Source organism: Lathyrus oleraceus, chromosome 4 (assembly GCF_024323335.1).
Source record: "Lathyrus oleraceus cultivar Zhongwan6 chromosome 4, CAAS_Psat_ZW6_1.0, whole genome shotgun sequence".
NCBI lineage: Eukaryota > Viridiplantae > Streptophyta > Magnoliopsida > Fabales > Fabaceae > Lathyrus > Lathyrus oleraceus.
In genome coordinates this window covers 401,834,045-401,854,021 of record NC_066582.1, presented here as the reverse complement: position 1 = coordinate 401,854,021, position 19,977 = coordinate 401,834,045, and the positions used below count along the sequence as shown (strand labels likewise).

Sequence of the window (19,977 nt, the reverse complement as noted above, 5' to 3'; positions counted from 1 at the left end):
TACACGTTTAAATCCAATTTTGAACATAGACAACTTTTTTAATTAGCAAATAAAGTGGGGTGTCAAGGTATAAAAGAAGGGGTAGCATGTTAAATCTTTCTAATAGAGGTAACTTTTTATTAAACAACACAAACCTCGACTAAAATCGAAATCTCAAATACATTACTGTAAATTGGTACGTAATATTTCTATTATTCTCACAATTTTGAATAGCATAAGGCAAAATATTACAGAATATTAGAATGAGTATATCATAATCTTAACAAGTCTTGTTCTCTTCGGTTAAAAGGCAGGTAAATTGCACATTCGAGTGTATTACAAATTGCATTAAATAGAGTTTATGGGATAAATCCCACAAAGTTGTGTTATTCGAAATAATTAATGAAGAATTTAATTGATATACAGTGACAGTGTAAAGATTTTTTACACTATCAGTTAATCACAACCACTGATCTGATCTATTTGAAAGGTTTGACTTTTATTTTAAACATTTAAAAAGTAATACAAACGGATGATTGTGATACATTGATAGTGTAAAACTTAACACTGATAATACATAACAATTAATCTCATTAATGAATGTAAAAAGAATTGGAGCTTCATTAATTGAATTCTTACAGTATTCACATGGAGGAAATTTTACAAATGAAGATCAACAACAATGTAGTTAGACAAAAAAAAACAGTTCTTGAACCTAATTATACACCAAATGACCTATTTCCAAATTTAAAAAAAAAAGGCAAATTGGCAGCAGCAATAAATATTCACAGAAAGATATAGTGAAAATGAAGATTTTGCTGCTTTCCTTTTGTAATCTACACTCCCCTTATGCAGAAGATTTTGGTATCTTGAATTGTTTCTTCAGAAATTGGGAGGCTTCTGAATCACTCCTATGGCACAATACTCTTAATAGAGTTTTAGAATCAGCTCCTAGTTTGCCTTTGCCACCTTGCATTTCTAGACCACTAGCAGATTTCAAGTCTTCAATCAACTCTCTGGTCTGCAAAAGAATACAAATTACTACTATATAAGTATATACATTCTGAGGAATGATTTTAAGAAAATATTTTATACCACTAATCAAAGTGTTTAAAAACATGACTGTACAGGTTGAACATTTAACCTGGAACCAGCCAGTATAGTTGTTGGTTTGATCCTAGTTATATTGCAGTGTCAGTCTGGTTGAACCATGCCATGGTTCAACTGCAGTAGGTTCAACTGCAGTAGGTTCAACTGCTTTTCATTTCGACATTTTTTTCTTTTTCAATATTTATTTATTTGTCATCAGGTTCTACTGTGGTTGAACTACGGCTCAAAGATCTTAACAGTTCGATCTCCGGTCCAGTATTCAAAACATTGACAGTAATAAATAACAGCATACATCACGTAGTGAGGAACTCATTTATTTTTGTAAATTTAATCAAAAACTTGGCAACAAAACTTGCCTAATCACAACACAATCATTAATCACAAGATGGTCATTTGATATGGAATCATGGATAAAAAGTTATTGGATGCCAAGCCAGTCAAATGCCTTTTAGTACGAGATTTGACTTCTCAAAAGTAGGAAAATACTTTTAAGGGAAAAAACAACATTTGAGGTTTTAACAACTCCATAGCTTGTCATATACATGTGCATGAATGTGATCACAATATCAACCATGATTTTCAACTCAAAACCTATTACTCTTCCATTTTCCCTCTAAAGTGAATTCCTTTATGTCAGAAGAGTCAAATCCTTCAGCAAGTCATCTATAATCTGATAATCAGAATTTTTGTGCAGACTGTAAATGGACAAGTCGATAAACTAACCTCATAGGCATGCAGCTTGATCACAAGCCGAAGACATGCAACCTGATTTTCAACGACACCCCGAGGAAGCCCGTCACCCCCAGATATAAAGAATTCCTACAAGATGCATCAACACAGTTAAGTATAGACAAGGCTGTACTTCAGTCATTAAAAGTTTTTGTTGCTGCCATATATAAGTACTAAAAAATACACCAAAAGCTCTACATGAACACATAAATCTTCAAATAATGGTAACCTCTTTGATTATGACAAAGAAATATCCAAAGGTCTGATTAGCCTGTTGCAAATTACAGATACAGCATCCTTTTAGCATTAAAATAAATAGAGTAAGATTACCTTTAGGACTTCTAGATCTTCCTCTAAAAATTTTGCATCACCAGGAAAGAAAACTCTTGAAGGACCACCGTCTAAGATAACACGAAGTAAACCATCCTGCAAATGGGAAAAGGTTAAAATCGCAATACAAGTAATGAATCTATCAAAAGAAAGATTAAGGTAATAACCAATGAGGCTTGAAGAAGACTTGTCACTATCCGATCCCGGAGAGGCTCTACAACAATATCGCAAAGTTGGCTAAGTTCCTGCAGTGAGTCAAAAGTGGAAAGCACGTGATCAGCTATATTAAATGTCAGACTTTCAGGAAGAATGAATTGTTTTCATTTTTTCTCTCATGTTTTCTCAGGTGTTTCAAATCTAACCCTTAAACTTTTTTCTCCTCCACTTTTCATATTTAAAACCACTCCATCTCTCTTTTTTATTCAAGACCCCAGATTTCACTATTCTCTCGTGTAAATGGAGAGAATTCATCCTCGACTTTCAAGTGAATCCAAATATAACGAATAAACTTCAACACATTTTTATTTGGCTTAAACTTTTTCGTGGTAAGAAAAACAATTGAACAATGAACCACACTTGTTTTCAGGATCAATAACAGAGAGTGCTTTCCTGCCTACACCATTCCATCATATCTTTGGTTGTTTAAGGTTAAGCCCGCAGGTTAAGAAATATTTTAAGGGAAGAAATATCTGAGAATATATATTCTTCTTTCTTCACAATAGTCAACAACAAATTCTCAAATTTCGGATGAGCTTGATGTAATATTATGCAATTCATTTTTGGGAATATATAATTTTTTTCACGTTATATCTGCAAATTAAGAGCAGCCTAACAAGTAAATAAAAATATAATGATATCTTTCTAATGAGAAAAAAATTACCATGTCGAGTGGTTCTATAAGTACATCGACCCTAGAGCCTGAAACGCTAGGTTTATATAAGTTGTCGATAAAAGGCACTCTAAGATCACAGAAGATGATTTTAGTTCCTGCAAATTGAAAATTAACACAACAGTAATTAGACAAAATTTGATTTGCAACAAAGCAGACGAGGTTGCAAATTCTCACCGGTGTACTCACAAATGCGTTCCATGGCAGCATTTATAACTTTTCTACTACCATCAAACGTATCCTTTTTGGACTTATCATCTATGGATTTTCCTATAGACAAAAAGTGGAAAAAGTTAAAACAGTTAGCAGTCTACCTATAAGCACTTGTTTTTGAGAAAGCACAATATCAAGAGAGGAAACAACGGGACATCGATAAAATGTTCACATGCACATAATTACAATAGTAGAGATCAAAATCAGTATTATTAATGATAAACTTGTTATGCATAATCATGATGAGTATAGATCATTCGGAAATTCAATGTTTAATCAATAGGTTGAATTGTATCTAGCGTTGCAATTTTGAAGTTTCTTTTCATCAAGTAGGATAAGCATGATACATAAATAAATAAAATAAGCAATATAACTGTTTCCTTATTTCACTGATTTGATAAGTGAATGCTTGAACATAATTATGCAATGGCTTAAAACATGTAACCATACAAAACTGATTGATACAGATGTAACAGTTCACCGCGTACTTATGAGTTTTTCCTGCAACCTTTTATTTGTCCATTGCTCCCAAATGTTATCTTCCAATTTATTCAGATGACTGGCTGCATACTGAGATGGCAATAAAATAAACTCATTAATTTAATGATACAACATAATGAAAAAATTTAGCATATTGTACACAAATATTAAGGAAAGTATTAAAAGAGAATATTATCCAGAAAGGGCTAGGAGAATTCAATGTAACTGCGGATTTTTCTATTGAAAAATGTCAAAAAATTTAAATAAAATGTTGATAAAGCACAAAAGCAAGTAAAAAGTATAAAAATAAAATAAAAACAACATAAATGAAATATTCCAATTCAGATATGAAAACTACAAGAACCAGAGGCTCGTTAATCCAGGTACAATTTTAGTTAGCATGAACTCACATATAAGGTATTTAACTGGACACAAAGTGTTGGAGTAGTTAGGACGCTAATTTCACGAGGCCTTGTCTCCTGACGCTCAGGTACACGAGTTTCAAATAATTCCTTCTTTACAAAAGCTTTTATTCCAACTTCCTTACTGTATCGCGTGAGAACAGGCACAGGTGGAATTAAATCCTCTTTGCTTGCTGTGTAATCAAAAGGGAACCTTAGTATTACTGTGAATATAGGATCTAAACAATATGCATAACTCTTACTAGAGAATGACTAACTGATATAGTTAGAACGTATTTGAAATGAGTTTAGTAGAGATACATTGTCGATGTAAAATTATTTCACACTGACATCCAATGGAAATTTGTGATATTTCCACGTTAGGTCCACTTTGCAACTACAATTTAAAAATAAAACCGTAAAATGCTTAATTCATTGGACGTCAGTGTAAAACTAGTTTACACTGATAATACACAACCCCTTTTCTCATTGGAAATCTAAATACTTAATCTTCAGGTAACTCAGTAATTGTTGTGATAGTTAGATCATATTTGAAATCTTATGTTGACAGCATAATATTTATGATTATGAAGACTGAAATGCAAATATTTAAATTTGCAAAGCGGGGGATTTGGATTTGTTGTGATATAGCAAAGTTAGTTGATTCAAAATTCTCTGCGGGAAATCATTTCAGATTTTTGTGGACTGAGTCCCTATATATATATATACAATTTATATATATATATATATATATATATATATATATATATATATATATATATATATATATATATATATATATATATATATATATATATATATATATCTGTAAACCAAAAGATGCAAGTATCTACTCACCCAAGTCATCAACAACCAGATTTGCATACACTTGAAGAGCATTGTCAATGCCACGGAACAAGCTATTCAATTCAGTAAACCTCATGGGAACTTTAAGACCAAAAAATTGATCAACAGTCTGCACACAATAAAATAGAAAAATGAATTGAATGTGCAGTAGATAGCAGGACATAATAGAACAAAATAAATAGAAATAAAATAGATCACTGTCATTGACAGAATGCAGAAACATTTAAAAATAAAGATGTCAAGTTAACTGGGAGAGGTCGAACCTAACTTCTTTTCTACCTGACTTGTTATTTGAGAAAATACTCGCATCAACAATGATGAAATATAGTAATGACTCGGTATTTCCATCTTGAGAAAGCTTTATTTGTGTTGAGAACTAGGGGATCATAGTTTTTTTTCTTATAATGCAAGATGCCAACAGAATAAGAAATGTCTAAGTAAATGACCCAGATACGCTGATTGAAATGCCGGCGTGTCATCCTTCTTTCGAAGCATAACTTATGCTGTAATGGAGTTTGAGCTCGTAGATCACAGAAAAACTATCGGTATACAACCTTATGATAAATCACAGAAATACTATATAACATTCTTACCTCCTCGACAATTCTGTAAACTTCTACAATTGAGCCAGCATGCCGCTGTTGAATAGATATTGGGTCCCAATGCTGTGAAAGTATAGCAAGTACCAACTAATTATAAGAGTATATGTGCAGTGAAGAAGCTTAGTTGAAGTAGAACAGAAGGCAATAATATACCCAGCTTAAGAAAAGAGCAAACACATGTAGCTTGCAAATTATTGGTCAAACAGATCGATCTTACTTTCTTGTTAAAATTATTAGAATGTTAAATGTGTATCATATATGACGCCTATTTGGTTGGGAAAGATTGTTTAATTATTAAATCTGAAAATTCAAGGTTTTGCCGAGTCCTCATATTTCCATTTCCCACCATAACACTAGACATCTTCTGCAATTGTTCATATATTTTAGTCAAGAAAAGAAACAACTTAAAATTACCTCCTGTTGAGCAACTCGCTCCACCCAACCTAAAATTCTTCCAAGCTGTGAATTGACCCAGCGTAACACCAAAGTTCCAGATTTTGTCTCAACCTATAGCAGACAAACGGAAACGTTAGTGACCATATGCACACTAGGGCATAGATAAAGATAGAGCATAGGGAGAAGATTGAATTTTTTCAGTTAGAGCCAAGTTAAGTTCCGTCTCAGCACCAAGGAAGGCAAAGTGTGTTTCCTCTAAAAGAAATGAAACCACCTACCTGGTAGAGATTCAATTTCCTCAACAAGATCTCCGCATTTTCTTCATGGCATGCAGATGTAATAAGTGCCATTATGAACTGCTCTAGACTTTCAGCTGCTGGGAACACTGATATCACATCCTCACTCAAATGCTCTGCACTTTCCAGAAAGGGTTTCTGAGAATACAATCAAAAAAATCTTGTCATTTCAAAGATATATTCCACAAGTGACCAGGAAAAAAATATAAACAAATCATATGTAGACTGACTAGTTTGTGGCCATAAAGTTTGTGAACTAATGATGCAGATACAACAGTTGCTTGAGGATGTCTCTGTTGTAAAACAGGCATGAAAATTGATGAATCTTTTTTTAGCAGCTTCTTGAGTTCTTCTGCAAGCAATGCCAAGGGATGCTCATGTGACATATCTACTCTTTCAACAACTTGATTTGTCTGCAGAAAGTAACTAGATTCATTAAATATGGGCATAATATAAAATAAGATCCTCTATCGTGTAGTTAGCTTTTCTGAAAGTAAAAAACAAATGTCTCCATGCACGTACGAATCACATGGCCCCCTAACGCCGTGTGATTTATAAAACATTGTGTGCCAAAGATTTATGTTAAGAGTCCCACATCGGAAAAGATATGGCTTGATCATGTGCTTATAAGTGGGGGCAATCCTCACCTTAAAAACCGGTTATGTGAGGTTGAATTAGACCCAACCACAATTCTTAAGAAATTATAACACATTTTCAAGCATATTTTTTCTTCCAAATTGTCGATGGTTCTCTGATATTTTATATTGGGCTTAACTTATCCTTACAAAATCGATTTGTAAGGGGAGGGGTATCACTCTTTATAAACTCATTTCAGGCCTTATCTCTACTCAATATGGAATTAGTTTTATTTCCAAATAATGTGTTAATAATAGATAATGATTAAAAAAATTCACTAAAATTCAGACATGTAGAATATCAGTGAAGGTGTAAACTTTGTAAGTCCTCTATCATTTATTAGTAAAGTGGAAGATAATAGCTGTATAGCAAGAAATCATTTCAATTCAGAAATATAGCATGCAAGAACTATAGTTCAAACATCTTAGAAAAAAAATTACATAATCAGAAATAACCACCAATGCCCGGAATACTCACCCTTGTAAATGCATGCTTAATTGATGATGTTATATAAATCTCTATCTGATCTCGGTCACTAATTGGCAAGGACTGCATGGCCTGCAGTAAAAACGGTAAAAGGAACTTTCAGTAAATAAAAATGAGTATGACTCCCTACTTGTTATATTTTCAACAAATCTATCCAAGTGCAAAAGATGTCATCAAACTAAATTACACACAGTGTCCGGTTCTTCAAGTAGAAGCCTCCTGGTAATCATCGCAACTGCTACAATCTTTTCCATAATTGCTGAACCCTGTCAGGTATAAGAGGAGGTTTTCAAAACAAAATTAAAGGTGCAACACACAACAAAACTGATAGGAACTGAAAATCACTTGGTTTAACTAAAGGATCTCAGGTGCATAAAATAGAGGAGAATCATCTGTATACTAGAACAGAACCATCCTACAAATTATGGTAAGTTAGTGCTTTCGCAATTATGAGCATAGATTCCAACTTCCTTAATATAGTAGTTTTGATTTACAAGCCTCTCATGTTCCAATTAAACTCCAAGTACCAAAAAACATTGTAAAACAAGGACAATAACCGGATGATGAATCCTCCTAAATAGCCACTACTTAAAAAGAAGGATAATACAAAATATTGCTCCCTCTGTTCCTTTTAATTGTTTTTTTAAGGTTATTTACACATACCAAGAAAACCAAAAAAAATTGTTACTTTTGATGAAATTATTTATCTTTTTCCTATAATACTTTGCTATTTATGATCTTATTCCACCTATTTATCTCTCTGCAATACATAGCTAAACATATTATTGATAAAATAATAGTTAATGTTGCATTGGACTTTGCAACAACAAATAAATAGGAACAAAAAAATCTATAAAAGTGACAATTATAAAGAAACAGAGGGACTACTTCATAAAAGTACTGCAACACAATCAGAAAAATGGCATTCGTTAACAACCAAGTATCTGATCAAGTAGAACCTAACAAATTAAACAGTTTAACAAACCTCACTAAAATGCTGATGGTAATCTCCAAGCTGTTTGTCGGTCCATCTCAGAATTGGTGTTAAGAAAGCCTGTAAGAAAGACATATCTTGCTCACCTTCAACCTTGGAACGCAGGCTTTTTAAGTGCAACCTCTCCTGCTGGCCTCGTTGTTCCATCAGTGGTATTTTGTTTAACTGCTCTAATGCATGCAGTAAAATCCCATGCTCCTTTGTGATAACATACTGTAACCCCACAATAAAATAATTAAACATGAAACAATGATTGCGAAAAGAGGTTGAGTCACCTTATTCATTAAATATTATCTAATCAAATAGATGATGAGCGCAACGTAAGACATCTCAAGCGGTGATGAGAAAAAAAATTATTGCTCTTTTAAGACATCTATGATCTATCATTTATGTGCGCATAATACAACAACAAAAACAACCAAGTCTTATCCCACTATGTGGGGTCGGCTACAAGGATCAACTTCCGCCATAATGTTCTATCCAGGATCATACTTCTATCCAAATCTTTAATCTCGAGATCTTAATAACTTTTCTTATAGTTTTTATAGGTCTTCCTCTACCTCTAGTTGTTTGACTCCTCTCCATATGATTTGCTCTCCTTAACATAATGTCGAGTTTTTTTTTCCAATAGTGGTTGAAATGCCTTACTTTACCATCTAAAGTGAATTGTTTGCCTTAGAGGAACCAAAGCCCCAAATAGTACAGTATTCAACGTATCCTTATTGATGGGACTTTTACCAATTAACATTAATCTTAATTATCAAAAATATAAAGACATTGTCTTATTGATTAAACCATTCGTAGGGGTGAGTACCGTCTTTAAGAATAATAATTTATATTCAATGTTCCAAAAAAAAGTGATCATCAGACTAGGTTTCAGCGAGTATATGGGGGAGAAAATGAAAAACTATGTGAAGCAAAACATCACAGGTTAAATTGATTTAGTTATGGAGAGCTAAACATGCAAGATGAAGACACAGAAAAACATGGCCTCACAGTGGTAATATGCCATCAGTCCTAGATGAGACAAACACAATTGTGCCTTTCAATTAATTGTAATTAAAAATAAGTTAAGGCAATCAACAAAATTTTATAATAGTCTAACAATAGTCAAACTAAAAAATTGAAAATGGTTTTAAAGATAAAATTGGAAAATGTGATGGATATACCTGACGAAATAAAACCCATGCATAGCAGGTGTGATGGATTGTCTCTGTGATTCCTAAAACACGCCAAGTAGACTTCAAAAGTTCAAGAATTTCTTCTACTTCCTGAAAATAAGGACAGCGGTGATCCACAAATACACAGTTCAGAGATACAAAAGTTAGGTGTGCTTGTTTTGAATAAAAGAAAGGGACTAGCCAGGACAAAACCAGTTGTTCCATGTTTGATTTTTAAACTAGTAGTGGTATTAGACAAAACAGGGGAAAGGACAAGACAAAAACTAAAAAAAAATATTTTTACCCCTCAACAAATCACGAGGAAACATTTTGTCAATTACACAGCACACAAACTCAAGAACTACAGACTATATTACAATTCACTTGCCAAAAATTGAACAAATGAAAAACCAGGAAATATAGCTTCACAATAATTATTTATGGATTCATTGGCTGAAACTGTCATATAATATATATAATGGCTTTGGGAAGCTAAAGACACCAACCTCTGTCAGCTTTCCCTCGTCTAGCATGTCAAAAACACTTAATAGTAATTTTTCATAAAGTCTGACATTAAATTGGTAACCATCTGCCCAATGGCATATTTCACCAGTTAAGTCACCCCGAGCTGGTCTCTCTGCAAGTGGAATGACAATCTCCCTTAGAGACCTCAAGCATTCCGTCCTTTGAAGTTCACCAGATGAAGATGGGAGAAACTGAGGAACAAATAAAAAGAGCAGAATAGAACACTTGTAGTTATAAGAATCATGTGAGCCAGCCAATCAGATATAAATACAAAAGTAAGCCAATTCTTATGACTTAATGCTATTAGGCAATGTAGTAATAGAATATTGGGTCATATTTGTTTCCAGTCTCTACAAAATTTATACTTTTGTTTTTAGTCTCTATACCCACTTTTTAGTCCCTACAAACCTCAAAATCACATGTTTTCAGAGAGTGAAGTTTTGTAATTTGTAGGGACTAAAAAGTGGATATAGGGACAAATATAAAATTCGAGATAATTATAGTAATTAAAAGCATATTTAACCCTAAACCAAAAAAAAAACATGCTTAATCCTATAATATATATCAAACATCCAAAACGAGAATTACACACCTCAGATTCCTCAATCTTTGCCAAAAGAATCCTCAACTCGTTTGTCTTACGCCCAGTTTCGCCAAATCCAACCACAGGGTGATTAACCAGGCCCTCCTCCAAAACTTTTAACTGCAATGGCACAAATTTTGAAACATTGAACGTACAAAAAAATATCAGATAGCAGCATCAACTTTCTGTCAACAGAATTACAGGCTAATAGACTATATGAAGGAGACAGAAAAAAGTTTAGAACAGATTGTATTACCTGCCTCTTTTGCCATCGTATAAAAGCCTTCTTATCAGAAAATTCTGTGCGTGCAACACAGCACAGCAACTCCAAAGGAACCAAAAGAGTATCCATCCTTTTCCCAGCCTTTCCCACAAGAGCATTTAGCAAACCTTGTTTTGTTCTGATATCCATTGCCTCAGATATCTTCACCCATATATATGAACACAGAAAACATAAGCAAACACAAAATTAAGACTTCATCGGTTTTCACAGTTTACAAATGTTTTGCTGTTTCTTGCAGTTAAATAAAACTACGAAAGCTAAAATGTGCCATCAGTAGGGCTACAATTTTGAGCGTAGTTTTAGAAGAAAAATCAGTAAACAAAATAAGGACATATTCGTGTAAGGTGAGGGATGCATCTCACTTATAAATACATCTGCATGTCACATTCCATCCAATGTGAGACTCTCTATTGAAGAAGGGTGCTTCATAGAAGATAAACTATAATTGAACTCAACTGTACTCATTTTTAAGAAATAAGTGGCAAGTATTAGCTTAAACATCAGGCCTATACACTACAACATTAAGTAGACACTTAATTTTCCACTATGATGATAGACAAGCCTCCAGATTTAATCTTAATAAATGCCAACCAAGTTTCCGAATCATCTTTATACAGTTCATACTAAAGTATGGTAGTCATCATAGAAAAAAGGGTAATTGCTTAAAAGAAGACTACACCAAGCTACTTCGGAAAAAGTAAAATATAATGGAGGGAAAATCAGCTAAAACTATCAGAGTATACCTCTAACTGAACACGCATGGCTTCCAACAAGCCAACAAATCCAGGAGCATTTTGAGACTGTGATACAACACTTCCAGTTTTGCTGCGCCCAAGCTTCCTAATCAAACTGCTGGATCTTTTATCTTTCTTTTTTTCTTTTGATGGGACAATCAAACCCCTGTTAAAAAAGAAATGTATCAAAGATTTTATTTAGAGAAAAAAGAATCTACTATGAAATATATATATATATATATATATATATATATATATATATATATATATATATATATATAGAGAGAGAGAGAGAGAGACAGCATACCCTGTGGCTCCAGCACAAGCCAAGAGGATCTCGTATGCAGTTTCACGAAGATCATCATCTGTGATGCCTAGAAGCAGTAACACCGCATATTAGGAAAGTTCGTGATGGCTAAAATTTAAACCTTTCAACAAAATTTAACTGCAAAAATCATCCAACATTTGTAATTTTAGTATTTTTCTACGAAGCACGGACTCTGACACAGACACAGGGACATGACACGGACACTTCGACACCAATAATATCAAAAACATAGCAGACTGAGACCGCTGCATATATGATAGTGTTTGACCTTCGTTTATCCATCTACTATTTTAAAAGTTAAAAACATTCTAATCGAACTTAATATCTTTAATCCTTCATTGAATAACATTGCTTTGATTCGACGCATCTTTAATCCTTTTAGATTTGAGATTTGTCCAAAAAATGTACAAGGTGTGTTCAAGAAAAGAAAATATAACTTTTTTAAACATTTGTCTGAATTGTCCGGGATGTGTCGTATGAGGTGTCTGACACCAATTCAAAAAGTATCGAAGCAAAGAATAAAAACATTTTTTTGGGACACTTGTATGAGTTTTCCGACACGTGTCGTACCGTACGGACACCTGACACGCTTTATCCTAAGGGTGTATGTGCTTCATAGGTACTTTCAATGAAAGAAAAATAAATATTGAAGTAAGCTGAAAAATGTACAAAGAGTGAGGTTAAGAAACCCTATTAAATATATGACAACTAAAACTTAAGTTATTTTCACTTTTTGTGAAGTCAACTAAATGGATCAAACATCATAATGTCCTATCATATACTTCATAAGATTAATGACGGTTATGATTGAGAGTGGTCGATTATGCTGTAAGCCAAGCTGGCACAGTTATAATCACTGGGATTTCAGTTAGGAGTCTAAGTGAACAAATCCTGACTATAAATGTAACAGAACCTGCTACAAGTTCATTTCAGCTATGATAACAGAATAGAAAATTTTCTCATGCTTCTATCTAAGCTTTTCTTTCACTCTCTTGGTTTTTCATTTTTTCAGTGGTTCTTGATTTCTATCAGTGGGAATGTAAAGAATTTATCCAACAATAAGTTTCTTAAAACAATCACCTGTGGAAAAAGAAGGCAATTTTACAGCAAGATCGGAAGCATCATTTAATGTCCTTTTAGCCCTGAGACCTTCTACTGTAGAAATATCGTCGTCATCGTCAAAGTCTTCAATGTCATCCACAGTTAACTCTCTTTCTTGTGCGGAGTCTAAAGACTCTGATCTTGATAGATTAGAAGCAATTGAAGACGGAGGAAAAGCATGAGGCGGAGTGGAAACAGCGATAGGAGGCACTGCAGTTATAGGAACAGGTGGGGGTGGCCTTTTGGGAGGTGAACCTGAAGACTCGGGATCAGTGACCAAATAAAATTCACCAACTGAACCTGTGTCACTCTGTTAAAGCCAGAATCATTTAACCTTCAAACATAATCCTCACAAATAATTGAACTAAAGCATTGAAATGGAGAGAGAACTTATAATTAGCAGCTATGTAGCACCGACACTTCCGATTGAAGGTGTGCTTGGAGCTCGATGTCAATACAACATGTGATTACATTCAAATATTTCATTTTCTCTAACTATTACCTGGTCGATGTGTCACTATCATGTCCATTATGTGTGTTTGTGTCAGTGCCTCATAGATTAGCACAAATGTTTTGAAGATGCTGCTTATTTATTAACATGTATGATGAAAGAAGACCAATTGTTACATGTTAATAAAAGAATGCTGCAGTGACTTCTAAACATAGTAAAAAACTAAAAAATGTGTTACAAAACAATTGTCATCAGAAGTGCACAAGCCAAATTGGCACATCATTGATAATACTTAATAGCCCAAAACACCAAAAATAGCAATCATGAGTGTTGAATGAGAGAAAAATAGAAAGACATATGGTAAAATCATGTGTTTCAACTACACCACGGAAAATATTCCTATATACATAATACAACAATAACATACCATTTGGGGTAACCCGGTGTGGTCATGATATTCTCTAATAGCTTCTGAAAGCTCAAGCATTTCACCTGTATGGAACAAATATATAATCAAGACAAGGAAAGCAAAAGAAAAAGCATGACAACAAACACCACAAAAGTACCAACTTAAACTCACTCTTTTTAGCACAATTAAGAACATAATCAACACTGACTTGATCTAGATCCACATCATCGAGCGTGACAGCACCAGGTGGTATCACAACTTTCTTAATCAAACTCCCCGAAAGTATAAAATCGAGAAGTACTCGCCTATCCCTTCTATATCTTTGAAGAAGATCTATAGCATTCTCTCTGAAATTCATTAAATCACCACAATCAAAAAGGTTACACTACATGATAACATCATCACTCAGAATAATTTGAAAACCATTAACCTAACTAGAGAAAGTACAAAGAGATACTTACTCTTCCATGATTACAGAACTACAACCAACTTCAGCAACTATACAGAACACAATCGAAGTTCAAAAACTCTGAAAATGAAAAATACGTTATGATCATGCATTGCAGAAACTGAAATCATGAATTCCTAGTGAGAATCAAGTTCAAGCTTAAAATACCTAATCGCAGAAGAAAAACAGAATCAGTTCATACGAAAACCTAGTTTGTTGATTTCGAAGAAGTTACCCTTTCTTTCTTTGTAACGGAAACAGAAGAGAAATTTTGGTGAATCAGTGAATGGATCTTGAAAATGAAGATAATGGAAGATAGATAGAAGCAGAAGAGTGAGATGGTTATGCGAATTTGAAGCGAAAATTTAAACTTTTTTTGGTTAGTTGAGTTGAGCTGTGAAGACTTGTGAGTGTGAAACGAAAGAGATGTTGAAATCTGAGCAATTCGGGATCCAATCCAGAGATTTTATTTTTTGTTATTGGAATAAGAGAAAAAACTAAGCTTCATTATCCTTTTATTCAATTAAAATGTTTTTGTATTATATTAAGATTAAGATTACTTTTAGATTAAGAAGATGGATCTGTGTTAATTGTTAAATTAAGACGCTAGTTTTGTTCTAGTCTAATGCTTAAAGCGACAGCGCCGTTCTTATTTGGGAGCTATAATTAGAAAATAATGAAGTCAAATTTTTTTCTAGTCTAATAGATTCAATTTTTTGAAATTCGTTTATAATAAAATTTCTAGTCTAATAGTCTAATGCTTAAGGCCGTCGGAAATTCCGGGCACGAGATATTCTTTTTCTTAAATATGAAGACACTTACAATTTTGTTCTTGTAAAATAGATGTATTATTTAGTTAAATTTTATGAGTGTTGTAACGAGAGAATATGTTTAAATCATCAAGAGAATGAAGAATGGATTGAGCTACGGATTAAAGAGAAAATACTTTAAGTATGGTGGCCTCCGAAACGATGATAAGCAAAATCTCTCGAGATGGCGTTGTGTGTGTGGCGTGCTATCCTAGTTTCATGCACCTCATTGATACTCCTTCCCTTCTTGGTGGATGGATTCTCTGAGTTTGACTCTCTTTGAGAAGGATTTCTCTTTCTTGCTGATCCTTCAACACCTTTCACGTATGATAGCAATTAGCCTTTTTGGATCCGGATCTCAATTTCTTCTTTTTAGCTGATGACAATCTTCTATATGGTGGTCTCTCAGACGATGATAAGCACAATAATAATTCTTGTCTTTTCCCATCACGGTGTTGGCCCTCTTGGGACAACTGGGTTCTGGTATCAATTTGAGATGGTACACTTTGTGCAGGATATCAATGTGTTTTGAGTTGAGTGAAGTAAAGCTCTCGGCGAAGTTGTCGTATGGCCTCTAGGAAGGCTTCATTGTCGATATGCCCCTTGACCCGTGCTCGAGGTGATCTTTTATGCGCCTGGATCCGTCATGCCTAGGTTGTACCTTATCCTTGGCATCTTGGGATTTATTCTCGATATTGCTTTTCTCACCTTTAATATAGCATTCTGCTCTATTCATTACTTCATCCATGTTGATAGTCGGCTTTTGCGCCGAAGACTCATTGAAATGGTCGTCCCTTAGGTCGTTCTGGAAGGCTCCTACGAACATTTCCTGATTCGGATGAGAGATTTTTATTGTCTTTTCATTGAATCGCGCCATATATTCACAAAAAGACTCAGAGGGCCCCTAAATAACGTTGAACAGGATGATGGTGGACAATTTTCTACGCTTGCTGGTCGAAAAGTGTTGCACCATCTTCCTGGTTAAATCCAGGTATCCGGTGATGGAGAATCTAGGCAAGCTCATGTACCAGCATAAGGCTACATCTTTGAACATCTCTTCCATGAGTTTTCACTTTAAAGATCCTGAAGCATTGACTATTGCCATTTGATTGTTAATTGAAATTATATACTCGTGTGGATCGCTTTTGCTGCCAAAGGATGGCAAAGGTGGTAGTTTAAAATTTCGGAGGACTTGATCACCCTAGATTGTTTCTGAAAGAGGTTGAGGATTCAAGAGTTCCTCTTCTTCTTCCTCCTCCCTAGTGGTTTGTGTTTGTTGAAGTGTGTGAATACTCTTTTGCAAGGACTCATTCTATTGGCGCAGACTCTCCACGATTGTCAAAAGTTGCGCCATGTCTGATGGAGTGTGAGGTTCACTCCTGCTAGGACACGATCCAGACATCGAGTTATTATGGTGTAGATTATACTTTTATGTGGTCAGGGAAAGTTTTACCGAGGTCCCACGGTGGGCGCCAAATGTTCCTGATAAACACTTTTGGATAATCTCTCTGAGGCAAGTCAGGTGAGACCACAAATGCATTGTGAATTTGGTGTTACTTCGTTGTCATATTCTCCTTACTATAGAGTCCTTTTTATATTTGTCTCACTTCAGAGATCATTTAAGAAGTGTCCCTTCAATTTTCTTGATTAAATGATGATGACGACGTTCATTGTCGTCATCATTGTCATGTAACGTCTTCTTTATCACCTTTTGTAACATCTCTACAACCATGGAACAACCTCATTGTCGTTACACCGACTGCACACATCGTCGTCCTTCCGAGAATCCTACGACTCAGGCTCCTACTTGTATCATGTAACACCCCGAATAAAATAAGAGAATTATTTAAATTAAGTTAATAATATATTTAATAATTTAATTAAATAAATTGAATTATTGGATTATTATTATTATTATTATTTGGAATAATAATTATTGGAAAATATATAAGTTGGAATAAGGAAAAAGAGTTTTCATTTTTGTAAAAGGGTTTTACGTGAAAACGGAGAAGCTGCAGAGAAGAGGAGAAAAGGGCAAAGAGGAAGAGCTAGAGAGCAAAGGTTGAAGAACGGAAAAGCTTGAAGCTTAGAGATTGCCGGATTATCTCAGGTAAGGGGGGTTTATCGTCGTTTGATGGGTATTATAGATTAACATGTCATGGGTAGTGATAGCCGTTGAATTGACCCTAATTGGGATTATGAATGCTGGAAAATTACGTTGGATGAAACTGTGTTTAGGCTGTAATTGAATATGTGTTTGGGTTAGTTGTGAATTTCCGAACGTATAGCTTTTTACGGAATTGGAATCGGAGGTCCGGAAGTCCTCCAACGGCGGAAAATGCGGAGAACTCTGCATTCTGCCTTATGTTAGCGCAGGGACTGCTGTTTTGCCTGCGTTAACCGGTTAACACTGTTATAAATTGTGAAAATGTGATGTTTTGCCTGCGTTAACCGGTTAACCCAGGGCGTTAACCGGTTAACACTGTTGCGTTTTGCCAGAAAATGTATTTTTGTCCTGCGTTAACCGGTTAACCCAGGGCGTTAACCGGTTAACACTGTTGGAAATTGGAAAATTTGATATTTTAATGTTGTGAACATAATTGGCGATTGGCATATTCTCGTTGATTTCGATGAGTAATTTTGTTGAGTTTATGTTATGAAGTGGTGATATAAATATGTTGATAAGTTGTGTTAAGTTGTTGAAAATACTGAGTTGTAGGCTTGATGAGCCAACGTTGATTATAAGTTGATTATGTTGAAAACATTGTTGTGTTGCTGTTATTATTATGTTGTCGGAATTTAAAGTCGTGTATGCCATGTACATTCATATGCATTAAGTCGGAGCTTTGCTCACACCACGTTGGCCTGGATTGGCAAAATTTTAAGTTGAAAGTTGAAGGCTTATGCCTTGATGCCCACTAAAATGGCAATGATTTTAAGTTGGGAGTTTTACTCCGAATGGTACCACATGCATGACGAGTCGAGTCTCATTTGAGTTGCATTTTATGTTGTTATTGAGTTGCATTTTACGTTGTTATTGAGTATGATATTTGAGTTGATGTGCCGTTACTGAATGCAGGATATGATTAGGGTGATTAACGTGTAAATTTACTTAGCATTACATGATGATTTATAATGCTTATTATATCGATTGAGGAACTCACCCTTACAACTATTTTTCAGGTAACGAGCAGTGAGTGAGTAGAAGCTAGTGCCTGGAGTGTAGTGTAGTCTACGTAGTGGGTCGTGCTCTGATAGATGTAACATCGGGACGGGATGTTTTAATTGTTTATTGTTGATTGTTGAACCTTTTTACCTGTAAAACGTTATATGTTTTGAATGGTTGGTTGATTCTATCCGCTGCGAATTTTGCAAAAATGTTGTTTTGATTAAATAAAGAGCATGACAGTTATTATGGTGTGAAATGTTGTGTGACACCCTTGGTGCATGATTACTCTGATATAAATATTGTTGTTGTTATTAAATAATTGGGGTATTTTAGAAGGGTGTTACATTAGTGGTATCAGAGCAGGTCGGTCTGTCCGGCCAGTTGTCGTGTCGTTACTGTCTAACAATTGTGTATTGTTACTAATCTAACTTTTAAGTTGTGTTGTAGTGATAAGTTGAAATGGCTGGAAGGAATGACGCTGCAATGGCTGCCGCAATGCAAGCAATGGCACAAGCTGTGCAGAACTTGCCAAATGCTGGTGGTGATGCTGGATCACGTAGCTTGGCGACTTTTCAAAGAGAGAATCCACCGGTGTTTAAAGGGAAGCATGATCCAGATGCAGCCTTGGGATGGTTGAAAGAGATTGAGAGAATCTTCCGTGTATGGATTGCACTCCAGCTCAGAAGGTTCGGTATGGTACTCACATGCTAGCAGTCGAAGCTGATGACTGGTGGCTAGAGACTCACGAGAGGTTGACCGTGGCAGGTGAAGTCATTACTTGGGATGTATTCCGTAGGGAATTCATGAGGAAGTATTATCCAGAAGATGTCCGTGGTAAGAAGGAAATTGAGTTCCTTGAACTGAAGCAAGGAAACATGTCTGTCACTGATTATGCTGCGAAATTTGTGGAGCTGTCCAAATTTTATCCTCATTACACTGGTGCTGGTGCTGAATTTTCAAAGTGCATCAAGTTTGAAAATGGACTGCGCTCTGAAATTAAGAAGGCTGTTGGGTATCAGAAGATACGCATTTTTACTGAATTGGTTGATAGCTGCAGGATATTTGAGGAAGACAATAATGCTCATTACAAGATTGTCAGTGACCGCAGAGGCAAGCAACATCAAAACCGTGGCAAGCCGTATGATGCTCCAGCTGGAAAAGGGAAGCAAAGAGCTGCTCCGGCTCAGAGAGCTAGTGGGGGAGGTGCTCCTGCTGGTATAGTTTGCTTCAAATGTGGTCAGGCTGGTCATAAGAGTAATGTATGCACTGCTGAAGTAAAGAGGTGTTTTCGCTGTGGTAAGACTGGTCATGCAATAGCTGATTGCAAGCACAAGGAAGTGATTTGTTTTAGTTGTGGCGAAGAAGGGCATATTGGAAGTCAGTGTCAGAAGCCAAAGAAATCTCAGACGGGGAAGGTGTTCGCATTGACCGGAACTCAAACCTCCAGTGAGGACAGACTTATCCGAGGTACGTGTTATATTAATGGCTTTCCTCTTGTAGCTATTATTGACACAGGTGCGACTCATTCCTTTATATCTTTGGACTGTGCTGTGAAACTTAAGTTAGAGA

The 19,977-nt window shown here is 35.1% G+C and overlaps 1 protein-coding gene across 3 annotated transcripts; it reads right to left on the bottom strand.

The window, feature by feature from the left end:
- Positions 1 to 576: 576 nt before the first annotated feature.
- LOC127075675 (protein unc-13 homolog) lies at positions 577 to 14,974 on the bottom strand. Of its 3 annotated transcripts, none has more exons than XM_051017131.1 (27): positions 14,599 to 14,974; positions 14,444 to 14,511; positions 14,154 to 14,329; positions 14,001 to 14,065; positions 13,102 to 13,432; positions 12,001 to 12,067; positions 11,703 to 11,859; positions 10,933 to 11,100; positions 10,686 to 10,796; positions 10,075 to 10,284; positions 9,578 to 9,679; positions 8,400 to 8,621; positions 7,606 to 7,680; positions 7,406 to 7,486; positions 6,523 to 6,705; positions 6,275 to 6,430; positions 6,015 to 6,107; positions 5,592 to 5,663; positions 4,990 to 5,107; positions 4,141 to 4,325; positions 3,739 to 3,820; positions 3,215 to 3,307; positions 3,029 to 3,135; positions 2,316 to 2,393; positions 2,149 to 2,244; positions 1,813 to 1,908; positions 577 to 1,000 (listed from the first exon to the last, which is right to left on the bottom strand). In XM_051017131.1, the coding sequence occupies exons 2-27, from the start codon at positions 14,449 to 14,451 to the stop codon at positions 827 to 829; spliced, it is 3,306 nt and encodes a 1,101-aa protein (XP_050873088.1). In that variant the 5' UTR covers positions 14,452 to 14,511; positions 14,599 to 14,974; the 3' UTR covers positions 577 to 826. The 3 variants fall into 3 exon arrangements, with proteins under 3 accessions (XP_050873088.1, XP_050873089.1, XP_050873087.1); XM_051017132.1 differs by having other exon boundaries at positions 14,666 to 14,974; XM_051017130.1 differs by lacking the exons at positions 14,444 to 14,511; positions 14,599 to 14,974 and having other exon boundaries at positions 14,154 to 14,340.
- Between the last annotated feature and the right edge of the window lie 5,003 nt (positions 14,975 to 19,977).